Here is a 17,790-nt window from a genome sequence, read left to right on the forward strand (position 1 = left end):
AGAGAATTATAAACGATATTAAACCTCCTTCCAAGTCACCTCAATTTTGTGGCAACAATTGATGTGTGTTGGGGGTCAGTTGAGGTGGTTTCTGTGGAGGTTTGGTTTGGCTCTTACTTTTGGAGATGTTCATCTGGTGGCTATCGAAGCCCCCAAAGGTCTCAGCACGTCGGGGGAGGCAGACTGGCCCCACACTGCCCCCTGGTGGATCCTGACACGACGACATCTGATGACCCACAGCTCCAACAACACTCCTGTTCACCAGCTCCTGCAGGGTCTCCACTGTACACACACACACACACACACACACACACAAAACAAACAGTTTAGACCATCCATTTAGCCCAGGAGATGAACCCTGGTCTAGTATTGTTTTTTTACAGTCTTCTTTCCCTGCTTGAAACCCTCACCTTCTTTCAGAGCGTCCTTCATGATTGGCTCGCCCTTGGTGACATCGCTGGGCGTGGCACGGAACATCATGCGGCAGCGGAGCGCATGGATGAGGTCATCTGGCGCGGCGCAGTCGCACAGCTCCCGGAACAGCTTTACCTTTTCCTCCAGCAGACCCAGGATCTGCTCATCCTTCCGGTGCAGGAGATCTATGGGTCAGAGGTCAGAGGTCAAGGTCAGGAAGAGGCAGAGAGAGGATATAAGAATGTAGGATAAACACACGCTCAGCTGCTTCAGGGAAAATCTTCCCCCCACCATATAATGCCGTTGACAGGGGTGCTCCGACACTTTTGGACACTTGGCCACACCAGCACTGGAATTTTCAACTAACAATCTTTCGATAAACAATGGATTTCTTTTTTGAGTGGCGCAGACAAAAATAGAACTGAATGGTAATGTACATGGTGGTGGCAGAAAGGTCAGCCTACCTCGCATCTCCTTGGCTTTGTTCTCCTGCAGCCGCTTGTCCTCCTCACTCTCACTGGGGATGCCCTCATCCTCATCCTTCTCTCTGGAGTGCACAGGGGGGAGGAAGAGACATGAGATCCAATCAGGTCATTCTCATGTGTGTGTGTGTGTGTGTGTGTGTGTGTGTGTGTGTGTGTGTGTGTGTGTGTGTGTGTGTGTGTGTGTGAGAGAGAGAGAGTGTGTGAGTGTGTGAGTGTGTGAGTGTGTGAGTGTGTGAGTGAGTGAGTGAGTGAGTGAGTGAGTGAGTGAGTGAGTGAGTGAGAGAGAGAGAGAGAGAGAGTGTGTGTGTGTGTGAGTGTGAGTGTGAGTGTGAGTGTGAGTGTGAGTGTGAGTGTGAGTGTGAGAGAGTGAGAGAGTGTGTGTGTGTGTGTGTGTGTGTGTGTGTGTGTGTGTGTGAGAGAGTGAAAATGAGAGTAAAGTGTTATTTGTATGGATACAATTTGTCTTTCTTTTTTTTCCTTCCGCCACCATCTCTCTCCGATACCCCCCTCCGCACACACACACACACACCACACACACACACACACGCACACACACACACACGCGCACACACACACCACACACACCACACACACACAGGTTAGCACTCTGGACTTGTAACCGGAGGGTTGCCGGTTCGAGCCCCGACCACACACACACACACACACACACACACACACACGCCCCTCCACTCACATGGACTGCATGGCGTTCTGGATGAGCTGTATCCAGGTGTTGCGCTCGTCCTTGGAGCTGGCGTACACCTCCACCATCTCTGGCCTCTCGATGCCCGCCGTGATCAGGAACAAGGCCTTCTCCTCGTTAGCCACCTCGCGCACGATCAGCTTTTGCAGGGAGATGACCGTAGACCGCTGGTCCTGCAAGAATGAAGGAGGCAGAGCAAGAGAGAGAGAGAGAATATGAGGAAAGTTAAATAAAACAGCAGCTTTGTGGTGTATTCAAAACCACACGGTTACACAGAGAGCCAATGTTCCCCAATTGTGTGGGATGTCTTAACACTGTGAATATTACATCAGAAACAGATAAGCTGGGAGCACATGGACACTCAGCCACTGCAGAGAGTTGATCATGTCTGGGAACTGCATACCAGTGAAGCGAAGACGAACTTTTGATCTTTCTCTTGAAGGAAGACAAACACGTCGGACAGCAGCAGGGCCTGGACATCTGGGGGACAAACAGATAAACGGTGAGTATGTGTTTAGGATTGTGTCCATACCTAAGAGGGTCAAACTACAGCCTCACTCCCCCTGCAGAGATTTTTTACTGTTATCCTAAAAAAAAAAACAAAAAAAAAAAAAAAAAAAACAAATGGCTCTTAACAACAGTCATTATCATGGCATTAGGCTCCTTAATGTTCATGAATGGTGTCGTCATATGGTTATGATGATGCTATATCAGTCTTAAGCGCCCCCCTTGAAATGGACCTTTTTCACAGCAGCCCTTTTTATATGAAATATAAGGCAGGTTCAGGTGTCACTAATTACATTAAGGTTCTGATTCTGCTATGCTTAAATTGAACACTTGAGACTTCAGTATAGTAACACCTGTGCTTGTCCTACTATTTCATATCATGCCCAAACAGTGGCTGTGAAAAAGGTCTATATCGGAACTCCCCCTATTACTGCCGGTCCCGTATTTCCGCTGTCTTGTGTGAATGTGTCACTTAATATCTATTTCTATACAAACCAAGACGGTGGATTCCTAAAGAAACGCAAGCACCCACACCATAGGTGTATCTAAATTAGCTATGTACCAAAGATTACATTTTACCGTGACTCAAAGAGCTGTAAACAGCGTTGTAAGGCTGCGTGTACAAGTCCGCTTGGAGCTCCAGTGGAATTTTAATTTCATGATGAGAATTCTCGGTCTAACCGTTCATGTGCCATTGAAATGGCGTAAATAGGCGACCCACCAGGCCAGCACTAACCTCCGAGCGTGGTAAACAAAATCAGATATTTCAGGCAGAAAAAGCCAAAACCAGATTTGGTTCAAATCTACACACCTATGGCTACTGAAAAATATAAGGTTCATTTATCAAATGTTATTTTTAAGTATTAAAAAACATAATTGTTTTAGAATTTTCGAACGAAACATGAAATCCTTGAGTCAGACCTTTGAACCGGCCGGCGGAGGTCTTGAGCTGCAGTGGGCCGTCGTGGAGCAGCCGGCGCCCTCTGAGCAGGTCCTCGCGGGCGAACATCTGGCCGCTCTTCATGCGCATGATGGACTTGCTGTCGGTGCGGCCGTACACATCTTTCAGCCGACGCTTCCGCTCGTAGTCGTGCACGCGGTTGTCCACGGCCGTGACCACCTCCTTCACCAGCCGGAGCGAGCGTGACACCTCCTCCTGCTCCTCATCACCGTCTGCAATTACCGGGCAGGGGATCAGGGTGGGAGAGTTACTCACAGTCAGATCCTTAGCAGGTGCACTAGCGTTTCTGTATAATGTGGAGAGATGCCTTTGCCTTCACTACACCTGCCATGGTCTGTGGACTTTATCAATAAAATATTACAAGTATGCAACATTGCAATGGCTTTATAATACTACTAATACATACATTTGTGTGATATATCTGTATTATGTTTGCATATACAACATACATGTTACACAACAAACAAAACAACACCAAAAACAAACAAACAAAAACCATGACAACGATGGAGAAACAATATGTAAGGGATAACGGCCGCCGAGGTGTCCTGTTATACGGAATTAATTGACGAGAGCGAGGAGCAAAAAACTGTTGCCTGCGCCCGAGTCCATTAATTCCGTATAACTGGACACACCTCAAAGGCCGTTATCCCGCTTATCACCCGGTTGCCACTGTAAAGCAAAGGAAAAACACGCGGTTCCGTTTAAAAAGAAGCTCACTAGTTCAGCTTGTTGTACAACTTTCGTTGGCCCAGTTAGCTTGTTTACAGTTGATTCCATTGTTGCGAAGCCTGCAACCAAAGATTCTAGAGCGCTGCAACCGTCGTCCTACTATGGCTGTTATAGTTACCATTCCTAAGCATTGATATGGAACGGTGTCCTGTTATTCAGAATTAACCCTTAAAGGTGTAGGTTTTTGAACATTCTAAGTATGTGGTATGCCACAGGATGCTGCGTGGGGACATCAGTAGATGTTCCAGATAATGCCACAGGATGTGGTGTTCTACATCAGCATCTCAGCAGACATCAGTGGATCATGGAGTGGTTGAACTTCTGAGTAAGTCAACACGCAGATCTTAACGAGATTTCTCTTATACATGAGAAATATGTTTTTTTCTTTCCTCCCACCTTTGGTGTGCTGCAGTATCCTCTGAATGAGGACGGGGTATTTGGTGATGCGCTGGGTGACCAGCAGAATACACTCCGGGATGCTCAGCCTCCGAACGATCGCGCTACTCATCTTTTTCTGGAAGAATGACAAACACACACCTATATGTATACACACTTCCAAACAAGAGAGGAAACCACTGGGTTGCTGGGTACTTGTCTGAACTCAACTCCCAGGTGTTCCAGAGAGTCGAGGGGCTGCTCGGAGACTCACCTTAATGAACGCCTGGAACCGCTTGTCTTTGGCGTGGAGCTCTTTGTAAAAGTTTACCGCCTCGTTGTGGCGGCTGCAGAACTTCCCATAGACCTTTTTCATGCGTTCTGCGCTGGATCCGGAGAACTGTACGGAACCCAGGGAAGTTGAATGAGTGAGTGAGTGAGTGAGTGAGCTAGCGAGTGAGTGACAGAGTGATGGATTCTCCTCCACCGTCTCCCTTATGCTTCACACCATCTTCCCCCAACGCAAAGATAAAGTCCTCAGTACTGAGGCCTATGCCACTCTATGCCCTTTAGCTCCCCTTGGCAGTTTGTCTGTGCTAATGCGTAACCTAATCCAGGCCCTCCACCACATTATAAATCAAAACAGTGCACTGCATCCTTCTCAGCGTTGCACTCCCCATCATTCATCCTAACTACGTTTCTCTGAACTGAAGAACATCCACAGTCTGCATGTAATACAATTACGGGGTTCTGACTAATGGTCAGTTGTGCACGACTGAAACATGAAAAGAGCTCTGGTCATTTCAATAAACATGATTCTTACAAGTTCAATATACATGTTTCATTCAATTTCAATATATATACGTAACATATTTATTCTCCGGTCTCCCAGTATTAATATCCACACACACACACACACACACACACACACACCTGAGAGACCAGCACGTCTCCAATCCGGTGCACCAGAAAGCCTCCCGCTGCGTTGGAGGTAGCGGTGGCGTCTCGCAAGAGTGGCGTCTGTCTCCGCCGCTCCAGCAGGGCGCCCAGCAGACGTCCGTGCAGCTCGGTCAGCTCGTCCAGGCAGGGGAAGAGGCGCTCCAACACGGCCGCATCCAGCTTCAGCTCCCCCGCCAGGCCCTTGCAGTAGACCTCCCCCATGATGCGCAGCGTCCGCACCTGGTGCATCTCCGTCTGCATCAGCTCTGCACACACGTGTACAAGTATCACTACTGGGGCTCTTAAGATGGCAGGGATCATGGTCATGATGACCAATGATGATTGATATTGTCGATAGACATATGTTATTAAAGAGATTCATAAGTTCTGTGGACATAGCTTACATTAACATTAAAGTGAAATTCCAGCGAAAAATTGACCCGAGGGTGTTTTTCTGTATTAAAACACATCAAATAAGCCGTGGAGACAGTATTTTTCGTTGATCAACCACTACAGAGCTTGGTCCGGTATAAGCTATAGCTCACCAACAACGTAGTTAGCAAACCCGGAGTTTATTACAGAAGACTAAAAGAACACTTACCAACTGTCCCACTACCAGCACCTTTGGGCAGCCGTGGCCTACTTTGGGCAGCCGTGGCCTACTGGTTAGCGCTTCGGACTTGTGACCGGAGGGTTGCCGGTTCGAACCCCGACCAGTAGAAAGCGGCTGAAGTGCCCTTGAGCAAGGCACACACTCACTGCTCCCAGAGCGCCGCTGTTGATGCAGTCAGCTCACTGTGCCGGGATTAGTGTGTACTTCACCTCACTGTGTGCTGTGTGTATTTCACTAATTCACGGATTGGGATAAATGCAAAGACCAAATTTCCCTCAAGGGATCAAAAAATATAGTTACTTATACTTATACCTCTCGAAGGAAAGTCCGTATACGGCATTACCTTCCGGCAATAGACGTCGTGCTCCGTGTGAGATCTCAGATCTAAGTCTTGTGTGAGATTAACAGTCTTCTGTAATAAACTCGAGTTTCATTAACTACGTTGTTGGTGCTTTACGTTTTATGTGTAGAGACCCTGAGCAAGCTACTGATGAGGTTTGATGCTGTTTTGAACAATATTACTGGTAAAAAAAATGCTATTTGGGAAGCGTTTCGCTCATGGCCCTTAGCTAATCCACTGTTTGCGATTTGGGGCTATAGCATATACCGTATCAACGAAAAATACTGTCTCCACGGGGTTATTTGATGTGTTTTAATGCAGAAAAACACCCTTGGGTCAATTTTTGCTGGAATTACACTTTAACATTACCCGGCTGTTCTGGTCGAGTGTACTTTGATGACATGTGATTGACTCATTGGACATGTAGAGATTTTGTGTATGGATGAACTTTTAAGTAGACTAAGACGTATAATAAGAACGTGCCCTGGCGTCTGTAGTTGTCTGTGGGCTTGTCCACAATAAGAACAATGGCATGCCCTGGTGTGTGTAGTTGTCTGAGGGCTTGTCCACAATAGCAACAATAGCATGCCCTGGCGTCTGTAGTTGTCTGTGGGCTTGTCCACAATAGCAACAATAGCATGCCCTGGTGTCTGTAGTTGTCTGTGGGCTTGTCCGCAATAAGAACAATAGCATGTCCTGGCGTCTGTAGTTGTCTGTGGGCTTGTCCGCAATAAGAACAATAGCATGCCCTTGTCCGCAACAAGAACAATAGCATGCCCTGGCGTCTGTAGTTGTCTGTGGGCTTGTCCACAAGTGAGTATAAGCGAGGCCTCAGTGTTAGCAAAGACCTTTTAGTGGTTACCGTATATGATGTCCTGTCTCTTGACCACGTCCTTCTTGAGGTGCTTCAGCTGCTTCTTATCCACCGTTACGCTCCACGAGTCCGCCTCTAGCTCCCGCACGTCAGGCTCGAACTCACACATCAGCTGGACGTCCATCATCTCCGTACCTGCAGAACAAACACACACACATATATTCAGAATTGCACACATGTGCACGCCACAAGCACCACATACACACACGAGCGTGCCACAAACACCACACACACAAAAATCTAAACATCAAAGATCACAATGACCACAATTTTGCAAATAACTCACTCTGAGTTTGTGTGCAAGTGTTTGCTTGAAAATGTATGTGTGTGTGAGTGTGTGTGTGCACACGTGTTTGAACTTAAAAACATTGTGTGTTTGTGTGCATGTGGATGCTTGAAAACGTACATGTGTATTTGTGTGTATTTTTGATCTTGAAAACATACATGTATGCTTGTGTGTACGTGGGACGTGTGTGTGTTTGTGTGTGTTGCAGTTGGTAACATACCTTCATCGGTCAGAGACTCTGTTGACTCGTTGACCTTGCTGGTCTTGTGCAGGGAGTCTGTGGACTGGGACATACTTCTCCTCAACGGCATGTCATCAAGCCCAGGGCTACAGAAGAGAAGAGAAAGAGAAGAAGGGAAGAGAAGGAGGGAGAGAAAGAAAAAAGAACAGACTTATGTGAGACTGAACAGATATAGAAGTGTCCCAATTCTGTGCAAACGTGTGTAGTAATATCCTGTGCATTGGTGTAAGTGTATAGGTGTTGAGTGTGTGAGTATGAGTTTAAGTGTGTGTATGTGTGTGTGTGTGTGTGTGTGTGTGTGTGTGTGTGTGTGTGTGTGTGTGTGTGTGTGTGGGCTCAAGCGAACAAAAAATAATTCAGTGATAAGAGATGTTTGAATTTTCGATTATGCTTAGGAAAGGTGTTTCCATTCTACTTTTCAAATCTCCTTCAGTACAGTGCAGCATTTACCAAAGGAGAGGAGATAAGAGACCACAATTCCCACAATTCCTTTCACCAGGTAACAACAGCCAATCAGTGTGACACATCACCCCATCAATAATACCCATTACTATGTGTAAGTAGAGTTGGATTCCTTGGTTGTCTTTTCTTTAGCCATTATGAATTATAATATCCTTCCTTCACCTCCTGATATAAGGAAAAGTGGATAGAAAAGATGTCGGGGTAAAAAATCCTGTGTGTGTGTGTGTGTGTGTGTATGTGTGTGTGTGTGTGTGTGTGTCTTACCCAGTAATGTTGGAAATGGACATACTCTTGGACAGTGGGTTGTGTCCACTAAAAGACATGATACTGCTGGTGCTTTTCCGTGGCAGATTAGCTGGCATCTGACCAAACTGATCATCAGGTATGGAGATGGTTGATTTCGGACGATCCCGAGATATGGCTATTGCTGGGGCTGAGAGTCGCACAAACAAACAAACAGTCAGGGTCAATCAATTAATCAATGACCAGGGAAACTAGAGAATGTGAAAGTAAGAGGAATGTGAAAGTAAGAAGTAATATTTTCTGCAGATCCCGGGCCTACCAGCAGGGGCTGCTCAAGAGTTTTCACAACAATTTCACAAAGTAATTCAATAGCCACTTTCCCACCAAGTAGTTACAGGAACATAGTTATAGGAACTGTCCACTTTCTAAACAGTTCTACTAACTACTCTCCCCCAAAACCGGTTTTGCGTTTGCATTTGCCCTGGCCAAGTGGCCATAGGAACTGGTTGCCCATTAAATTTCAAATTGCCCGTTCAATTTGGGTTGACAGTGGGCATGACTTATAACCAATCAACCTAGACCTAGGTAACTGAGGGTCCTATACAGGAAAGGGAAAAGAGAAAAGTCCCTGCCCTGAAGTAGGCGCTGAAAGAGTTACAGGAACTGCGGTCAGAGGAACGTAATAATCCCCAAATTGGTCCGGTCGGAACACACACAAAAAAAGGTTCTAGGTACGTTATGTTCTAGGAACTGCAAAAATCCCTCCGTTGAGAAAGGGACTAATTACAGTCATATCATCACATGTCTACCAGAGCTTGCACCCACAAATCCTGTGTGTGAATGGATACTCACACACCTAGTACCACCACAGTAGAACATCCACATCAGCTGACCCAACCACCCCCAAACCCAGGATATGCACAAGGCATTCTTACTTTTGTTTCTCATGATGACACCAGATGGTGGTCCAGAATCAGGCAGTGTCATTGACTGTTGGGGAGAGTGAGACAGGTGTCAGTTTGTGACCACAGACAGATATTCACCATGCACATGCACACTGATTGATGTGCAAGGGTGTGTCCTTCCTCCTTGCAAGCCTTACACACCTCACATATACCACACACAATCTGATTTAATATTTAATTTGATTTAATGTGACTTGTGGTCAGTTGCAGCTGAGGGTGTGTTTTAATTACACAAATAGAAAGTCACATGTCTGGTGTTGTTGGATAATATGGAGGGAAATAGAGAGAGAGTGAGCAGGACAGAAGAAGAAGAGGAAGTGAAAGAAAGACAACACACACACACACACGCGCACCTTCATTTTGACCTTGGCGCACACAGGCAGGTTTTCTCGACAGCCTTTGTGGACGTGTGCACTGCAATCTGTGAGCGTGTGAAAGGGGGACATAAACAAACCTCGAGTCAGACATGGGCATCCGAAACAACATCAGCAGCAACAGCAACAGCAACAACACCGTAAGGAAAAGAAACAATCAATCATAGGTTTCACTCTCAGTTTGTCATTGCTAAACATCAACAGTCAGCTGTGAGTGGGTCACACACACACACAGGCACCGTGACACTCACAGTGCACACATACTGTATACACACTACCACTCACACAAAAAAACATACACGTACACTGGAATGCACACGCGCAGACACACACACACACACACACACACACACACACACACGGAACTATTATTCTGGAAAGCCCCACTATTTACCGAAACACACACTGGCACACACACAGTCTGTTTCTCAGTTCTGTAAACCCTATCCGCTGTTTATGAAAAAACACACACACATTGGCAGGGACACACCCACCACAACTATTGAGAGGATTAAAGACGTGAGATTCAAGAATGCGCACACACACACACACACACACACACACACACCTCCAGCTGCTTCTCCTTAAGATGCTGCACAAAACAGTGAGAGCACAACCCAGAGAAGAAAACTAAAGATTCCATGTACTGCATTCTGCACTAAGACAAAGGTGTGTCTATTAAACCCCTCTCTCCATAAACACATGCACAAGCCCCACGGTAGGGACAGCTGCAGTCACGGTGTGTGTGTGTGTGTGTGTGCGTGTGCGTGTGCGTGTGCGTGTGCGTGTGCGTGTGCGTGTGCGTGCGTGCGTGGATGCATGCATTTGTGCGTGCGTGGATGCATGCATTTGTGCGTGCGTGCGTGCGTGCGTGCGTGCGTGCGTGCGTGCGTGCGTGTGTGAGTGTGTGTGTGTGTGTGCATGTGTGTGTGTGTGCAATCAGAACATGCAGAATATGACACGAGACGGATAAATCAGATACTAATCTCTGTTGTGCATGAGTAATCCATTACTGAACCCATACCAGTGTAACACTCTTGTTCTGTCTCTTTTTTAAAAAGCTGCAGCTGAAATGCAGACCACAATGCGCTCAAGTCTGAATGATGAAGTGTTGCTGATGTGGTTTGAAATCTGATGTTGTGGTGCCTGCTCCTCCTCAACACTGTCAGCTTATCACATGCGTAATCTGTAATCCTTTAAATAACATAAAAAGTACATAGAAATGCACTTGGTTAAAGAAGAAAATTAGTTCTGATCTTGAGAACTCATCAGCCCCCAGAAAACAGACCAGAAAAAAAAAAAAACTGTTAGATGCAGAGAACATAAACTTCCTCCTTTTGGTGCAAGACTGTAGTCTGGGGCAGAGGAAGGGGGGTTAGAGAGAGGGGGAGAACGAGAGGTGCGGTGGGTGGGTGGTGGTGGTGGTGGGGGGGGGGGTGCTTGAGAAAGACAGTGCGAGAGAGAGAAAGAGCAAGAGGGAGAGAAGGTGGGCGGGGGTAGAGAGCAGACTTGATGTTCTGTCTGCTGCCAAAAGGGAAGGGAGGAAGGGTGATGCAACCCCAAGCAATAATCTCTCCCTCAGCCTCTCTCACTTCTCTCTCCCTCTCACACACTCACACACTCACACACATACACCACTTTAGAATACTGGAGTCTTTCCCATAAGTCATTGAGTCAAATGCTTTGTCTACTGTTCAGTCTGTTTGGAGACAAGAGGGTCTGGGGTATGTGTGTGTGTGTGTGTGTGTGTGTGTGTGTGTGTGTGAGAGTGTGAGAGAGAAAGAAAGAAAGAAAGAAAGAAAGAGAGAGAGAGAGAGAAAGAGAGAGAGTGCATATGTGTGTGCGTGTGTTCTGGACAGACAGCCTTAAACACCACTCAAGCATGTGTCAGACAAGCCCACACACTCTGAGGAAGACTTGCCTCTGTGTCAGAATAGAACACTCCTTTTTAGTCATGTGCTTAATGGACATCATGCTGTAACAATGCAGGCTTTGTAAAGTTACCCAAGATTGGGCAATGGTCAGACAGACTTCCTGCTGGGGGGTGTGGGGGGCATATATTGACCAGGAAAACTAGCCCGTACCGATGTTACTTTTACTTTGAGGAGGATTTCATAGTGTACAAAGTGAGGGTGGGGGGCAGCACTTTGGCTGTGCCAGGGCAGGAAGGGGGCTTTGGGTGGGGGTGAGAGGGGCCATTGTTGAGCACATGTTGAGGTCTGTCGACGCATGTGAAGGTGCTTAGTGCGGCAGCAGTGGTGAGTGTGATGCCTGGCAAGCCTGGCAATGCCCATCTGCAGCCGAGGGGTGAGTGCTGCAAAGCCCGGTCAACCGCAGCCATGCCAACCCCAGCAATGCCAATCCCAGCAATGCCCACCTCTCTTGTCTGATGGTCATTCAGGGCCGCTCACACCAAGAACAGTAACGGCAAAAAAGTATCGCTCTAGCTACTTCCACATGTATACTATCACAATAGCAACATGAAGACAAACATCATCAGGGATCACTTTCATAGCGATTTTGATAACGGTAAAAAGCTGACAGCCAATCAGAATCCATCTAATTTTAGACGTCACACTCATCAACATGAGGAGAGACTTCTCCTTATCGTTGGTCAGTGCGCGGACGCTCATGTTGTTAGAATTACAGTTTGAAGTTATCTTTCGGCCTCTGATCTAAAAAGATCTCCGGTGCAGCTGACCAAGACAGTCAGACGGCAGTATGAAGGCTGTGTGGGTTTTTTGTGACCTCATTCATTTAATATAAACGGGAACATACTGTATATATTTCGCAAAAGGACTGACACTTGAAGTAAGGGGGGCATTTTCAAAATCATGACATTCCTGAGCAGTGGCCTTATAATTTGGTTTCTTGTTCCAGTTTCCGATCCTTAAGTGTTACATCGTAAACAACTCGCAAACAAGTACCCAGTGGGCAGACACATGAGAGAGGCATCATGACATCATCACTGTGACACACTGTGAGAACCTGTGTGTGTGTGTGTGTGTGTGTGTGTGTGTGTGTGTGTGTGTGTGTGTGTGTGTGTGTGTGCTGCGCATGCTGAGAAGGCCAGAAAAAGAACATTCACTTCTCAGAACCTCAGGCACAGAGCAGAACTGTGTCATCACATCATGACAGACAGACTATGGTCACGGTGCCGTGATAAGCAGCATGCACCTCTATCATTTCCTCAGGAACAAAAAGGACAAAACATATTTCGCTAAAAACAAATTAGTTATAAGCTACAAGCCCTGCAAGGATCTACAGCCATTTCCATACCAATCGCATACCCTATGTCATGTGATTTAAACACCAGACTCATGTCTGTATATGTGTGTGCAAATGTGTGTTTGTTTATTAATGTGTGTGTATTGATGTGTGTGTGTGAAAATATGAATGTGTGTGTGTAAATGTGTATGTGTATTAATGTGTGTGTGTGAAAATATGTGTGTGTGTGTGTGTGTGTGTGTGTGTGTGCTGTATAGTATCTTACTGTTGCAGATTAATGCCTCTTTAGTGTTGAGGGGCTTGCTGCAGTACTGGCACAGTGTGGAAGGCGCGTTGGCGATGGCACTGAAGAGGTGCCCGTTCACCAAGCCTTTCTCCTTCTCTTTGGCATCTCTCTCGCGCTCACGTAGCCGCTCCTTCTCTTTGTCCTTCTCCTGAAACCACACAGTGGACGCCAAAGGTCAGCGTACAGCATATGCCTTTCAGAGCGTTGGCATTTATTATCACTGTTTAACTCAAAACTGAGGCATTTATAATATTGTACACTGTGTGCAGTGACGGTTATCAGCTAAAAGGGACAACGATTTCATAAAAAAAACAAAGGAAAGCTAATAACACAATATTTACAATGAAACAATGGTGAAAGCAATTATGCTCAGTGCATGCATACTTCAGGGTGTGTGCATGTGTGCGTGCGTGCGTGCGTGCGTGCGTGCGTGTGTACACTCATCAATATGTACACTCATCAACACTCTAGAAACCATTTGACACCACTGGTATTGTTATAAACATTGGACAAAAACCTCCACCATCAAACATGTTCTGAATGCTTTTTTTAAAAATCCGATACCGCATGGTGCAGTCCACCTTACCGTGAACACACAATTCATAGTTTACCCACCTCTTATTTTACCACTACACCCCTGGTCACACAAATTGTTGCAAAGCTAACCACAAAACATGTAGGTTACACCATATTTCTTCACCCTTTCTCAGAACCTGTGTTGGGAAAGTGACCTAGGTTTCACTCAGCAGAAATCTATGTCAAAGATGATTTCCAAAAAATACACCCACATGAAGCTTTCAGGAAGTGCAAGATGAAGAGATTATAGACACCTGTTCCACTGGAGGACAACACCTCCAGCCTCGCAAGGCACACTCAAAATAATGCAGCTCTCAATACAGTACATATCGTAAAAGTACCAATTTCCACCCCTTTTGTTTGAAAATGATTTGTTTCACTTCAAAATAATATTTGATTGATGACCCTTACATTTTTCAGTAGCCATAAGTGTGTAGATTTAAACAAAATATGGTTTGGTTTTTAACGGGAGATTTTACAGCCTAAAAAAATGTGTTTATTGTGCTCGGAGTTTGATGCTGGGATGGTGGGTGCCCCATTTCCACTCACTCACTCACACATTAACGAGAATTCTCGTTAGGAAATCAAAATTCCACTGGAGCTTCAAGCGGTTTTGTACATGCAGCATTACAACACTGTTCTTCGAGTCACTGTACAATATCATTTATGGTACAGAGACAGATAGAGATAGAGATAGAGATATAGATATAGAGATATCACTGTGTGCTGATAGAGATAGAGAGATAGAGATAGAGATAGAGATAGAGATAGAGATATAACACTGTGTGCTGTTTGTGTTTCACTAATTCACCGATTGGGTTAAATGCAGAGATTAAATTTCCCTCACGGGATCAAAAAAGTATATATACTTATATACTTAATACTTAGATACCCTTATGGGGTGGGTGCTTGCGTTTCTTTAGGAATCCGCCGTTTTGGTTTGTATAGAAATGAATACCAAGTGACACATACATACGCAAAAATAGGGCAAGGGCGGAAATAGGTAACTTTCCGATACACTACTGATCCACTTGACTGGCCACCTCAATACCTGTTTATAGTGATGACAAGTGCCTGATGCACTGTAAAGACAGTGGTCAGAATGAGGTCATTCGTGTTTATCATTAGCCTGCATGCCTGCTCATTGTGAGCAATGCTAACAGAGCTGGGTATGACACACACACACACACACACACACACACACACACACCACTTTTTGAGGTTTTGTGGACACATGAAGACATGCACACCAATGCAAACACTATCTATCTAAGAAAATGAATAGTAAACATAAACATCACATTGAGATCACAAACACACACAGACAAATGACATACACTAAATACACTTACACTAAAGATGGATACATTAACCCACGGCAGTGGTCGACTGAATGTAACACACAAAATAAAGACACACACACACACACACACACACACACAAATAGCAAACCACAGACACTACAGTAGCTAACACAGTAACACAGACACACTTCAGTCTGCAATGCTACAGTAATGAACCAACACATTCCAGTAACTAACTGAAGATGTGATGCCCCCCTCCCCCAGGACACGGACCTTTAACCCGTAACCCCTGACCCTTACCTCAACTGCTCTGTCAGTGGCTCTGATCTTGAGAGAGCGACCCTGCGGCAGAAATCGGCGACCCAACATCACTCCACATCGCCAGTGTTCACACTGGAAGTAGTGCGCCTCAAAGCACCGTCTCTATCTGTGTGTGTGTGTGTGTGTGTGTGTGTGTGTGTGTGTGTGGACGTTCCCATGACACCAGCCACCCAGCAGTCTGTGGAGGAAGTGAGTTAAAGAAGCAAGTGTGTGTGTGTGTGTGTGTGTGTGTGTGTGTGTGTGTGTGTGTGTGTGTGCACCACCACGTTCCCCTGCCATTCCGGTCGGTCTTAAAGAGACAGAACATGCTCCCAGAGGAGAGTTTTAAAGATGCCTTCTGACTCCATTATGGTGGTAAATATTTAGTCATAACAGACTAATCAGGAGATCTGATTTCAGACTGGTGCTACCTGCCTACAAAAACTCAATGGATTTGAAAAAAAAAAAAACAGCAGCCAATCACTTGTGACTATATTCCCCAAGTCACTTCCCCTTGTTGACCCTAAAATAAATGTTATGCGTGACTAAATTGTGTAAACGTTCTGGTGTCAAAAACAAAACAAAACAAAACAAAACAAAACATAAAATGTTGTTGGTAGCGCTAGCCTGTCCACTGAAGAACTCCCTGTAATCAGTATCCGAGTGCTATGAATACCATCCCGTAAGTTTGGAGAAGACAAGGTGCGGTGCAGTGTGGTGCGGAGCATGGCTGAGCAGGAGAGGAGTCTGCATGCAGCAAGCAACACCACCTTCCTGTTTGGCTTCCTCTTTCTGCTCCGCTCTCAACTCTGCTCAGCTCAGCTGCAGACATCCAACACCCAACGCCCCCACAAACACACACACACACACATCTAGCACCCAACGCCCCCACAAACACACACACACATCTAGCACCCAACACCCTCACAAACACACACACACACAACCAGCACACAACGCGCCTGCGCCCCCCCCCCCCCCCCCCCCCCAACCAAGCTCACATCCACACTCTCAACCCCAAACTCATGCTTTTTGTTTTCATACCCTTCTTGCTATGCAATCGTTTATGCTCTTGTAACTGTTTCCATGCACTTCACCTTCATCTCTTTTATTTGCCCCTTGAACAATGTGCATAAATCATGGCGTATACATAAACTTGTCTTGCCTTGCCTAGACTGCAAGCCCCCTTCACCACAGCAGTTCCTTCTCAATGCAGAGTGTAATACGTTAAATAATCACACAATCCTGCACTGGACTCAGAGTACTGATATACAGACACAGACACACATCTTCAACATACTCAATATTGCCTTCAACACACTAAACCTAGTAAATAACACATTTACCATTTCTGCTGTAAGTGCATGTTGTGTGTGATGTCTGTATGCTACTGAGACCCCCTGAATTTCCCATTGGGGATCAATAAAGTATCTATCTATCTATCTATCTATCTATCTATCTATCTATCTATCTATCTATCTATCTATTAACTCCGACACACGTGTGCACACACACACACACAGCCTTTGAAGTTCTGCTGACACTGAGGAGGGTAGTTTTGGTTTGACACTGTTCAGTGTGTTGATGGGGGAAATCAGGTTCTAGCCAGTGGGCACGGAGGAGTGTTGATCGGGGACTCACCTTGCCCTTCTTGCTCATCTTGCTCTTGAGGTAGCTGAATGTCCGACTGACTTTGGTGCCCTGTCTCCCCTCGCCATCACTCCGCAGGGGCCCTGGGTCCTCCTCCGAGATACTGAGAGAGAGAGAGAGAGAGAGATTAAATTATCTTATTATCTTTCATCTTATTTTCAAATAGAGATTTAATGCAAATAGAGATGTAATGCTCCAAAACATTTAAAACTCCTGAGCAGTGTGCAGCTGAATGATTAGTGGAGGCTGACTAAGCCCCAGCTCACCTGTACTCCAGTGATCCAGACACGCTGCTGAACGACGCCAGACCTACAGCACATCAGACAGAAACATCAACAACAGCCACACGGGATGGTCCAGTGGAATGGAACTAAAAGGAGTTCAGGCAAGTCTCTAACTGCCATGCCATTTCAAAACAAGAGTGCAATTCTTGTATAATTCAGCTCTTAAATGAGATAACAAATAATGAAAAAGCCTAAATGCACAGAAGGGGTAAAGGAGTTAGGTAATGCCTAAATACACAGAAGGGGTAAACACTTCATATGAGACGATACATTAATAAAAACTGAGTAAGTTTTAATAACTAAACAATGTCTTAAATGTATTCCAAATAGAGAAAACCATTGAGATTGAGACAAATGAGAATTTAAAGTCAACGTTCTCTACAATTAATTTATACAAGACCAGTGGAATGGCACACAACATTAAAGATAATCTGCAAACAAAACCTACAGTATAAATTGCCATTTCACACATTCACAAACACAAACACACACACACACACGAACACACACATTTATTTTCCTATATAGATGCGTAGACCAGTAGAAGAACCCTATACATGGCCATATTTATATCCATATTTATATTTGCTCTGTGTGCCACAGTGATGTCAAGTGGAAAGACACTATCTAGGTTACAAGTGGAATTTC

General features: G+C 45.5%; 1 protein-coding gene across 5 annotated transcripts in view; it reads right to left on the minus strand.

Annotated features, from left to right (window-relative positions):
• Window positions 1-17,790, minus strand: part of akap13 (A-kinase anchoring protein 13) — a 92,603-nt gene that overhangs the window by 8,787 nt on the left and 66,026 nt on the right. For all 5 annotated transcript variants that reach the window (XM_042109236.1, XM_042109238.1, XM_042109239.1 and 2 more), the window contains 17 exons: window positions 17,125-17,167; window positions 16,850-16,961; window positions 13,008-13,176; window positions 9,494-9,561; window positions 9,111-9,165; window positions 8,197-8,365; window positions 7,450-7,556; window positions 6,932-7,078; window positions 5,111-5,382; window positions 4,452-4,577; window positions 4,199-4,316; window positions 3,031-3,282; window positions 2,006-2,082; window positions 1,594-1,775; window positions 879-961; window positions 411-599; window positions 118-282 (listed from right to left, as the gene is read on the minus strand). In XM_042109236.1, the coding sequence (XP_041965170.1) occupies window positions 118-282; window positions 411-599; window positions 879-961; window positions 1,594-1,775; window positions 2,006-2,082; window positions 3,031-3,282; window positions 4,199-4,316; window positions 4,452-4,577; window positions 5,111-5,382; window positions 6,932-7,078; window positions 7,450-7,556; window positions 8,197-8,365; window positions 9,111-9,165; window positions 9,494-9,561; window positions 13,008-13,176; window positions 16,850-16,961; window positions 17,125-17,167 (2,334 nt within the window). The remainder of the gene's footprint in view (window positions 1-117; window positions 283-410; window positions 600-878; window positions 962-1,593; window positions 1,776-2,005; window positions 2,083-3,030; window positions 3,283-4,198; window positions 4,317-4,451; window positions 4,578-5,110; window positions 5,383-6,931; window positions 7,079-7,449; window positions 7,557-8,196; window positions 8,366-9,110; window positions 9,166-9,493; window positions 9,562-13,007; window positions 13,177-16,849; window positions 16,962-17,124; window positions 17,168-17,790) is intronic.

This window comes from Alosa sapidissima, chromosome 11 (assembly GCF_018492685.1).
Source record: "Alosa sapidissima isolate fAloSap1 chromosome 11, fAloSap1.pri, whole genome shotgun sequence".
In the NCBI taxonomy this organism is placed as follows: Eukaryota; Metazoa; Chordata; class Actinopteri; order Clupeiformes; family Clupeidae; genus Alosa; species Alosa sapidissima.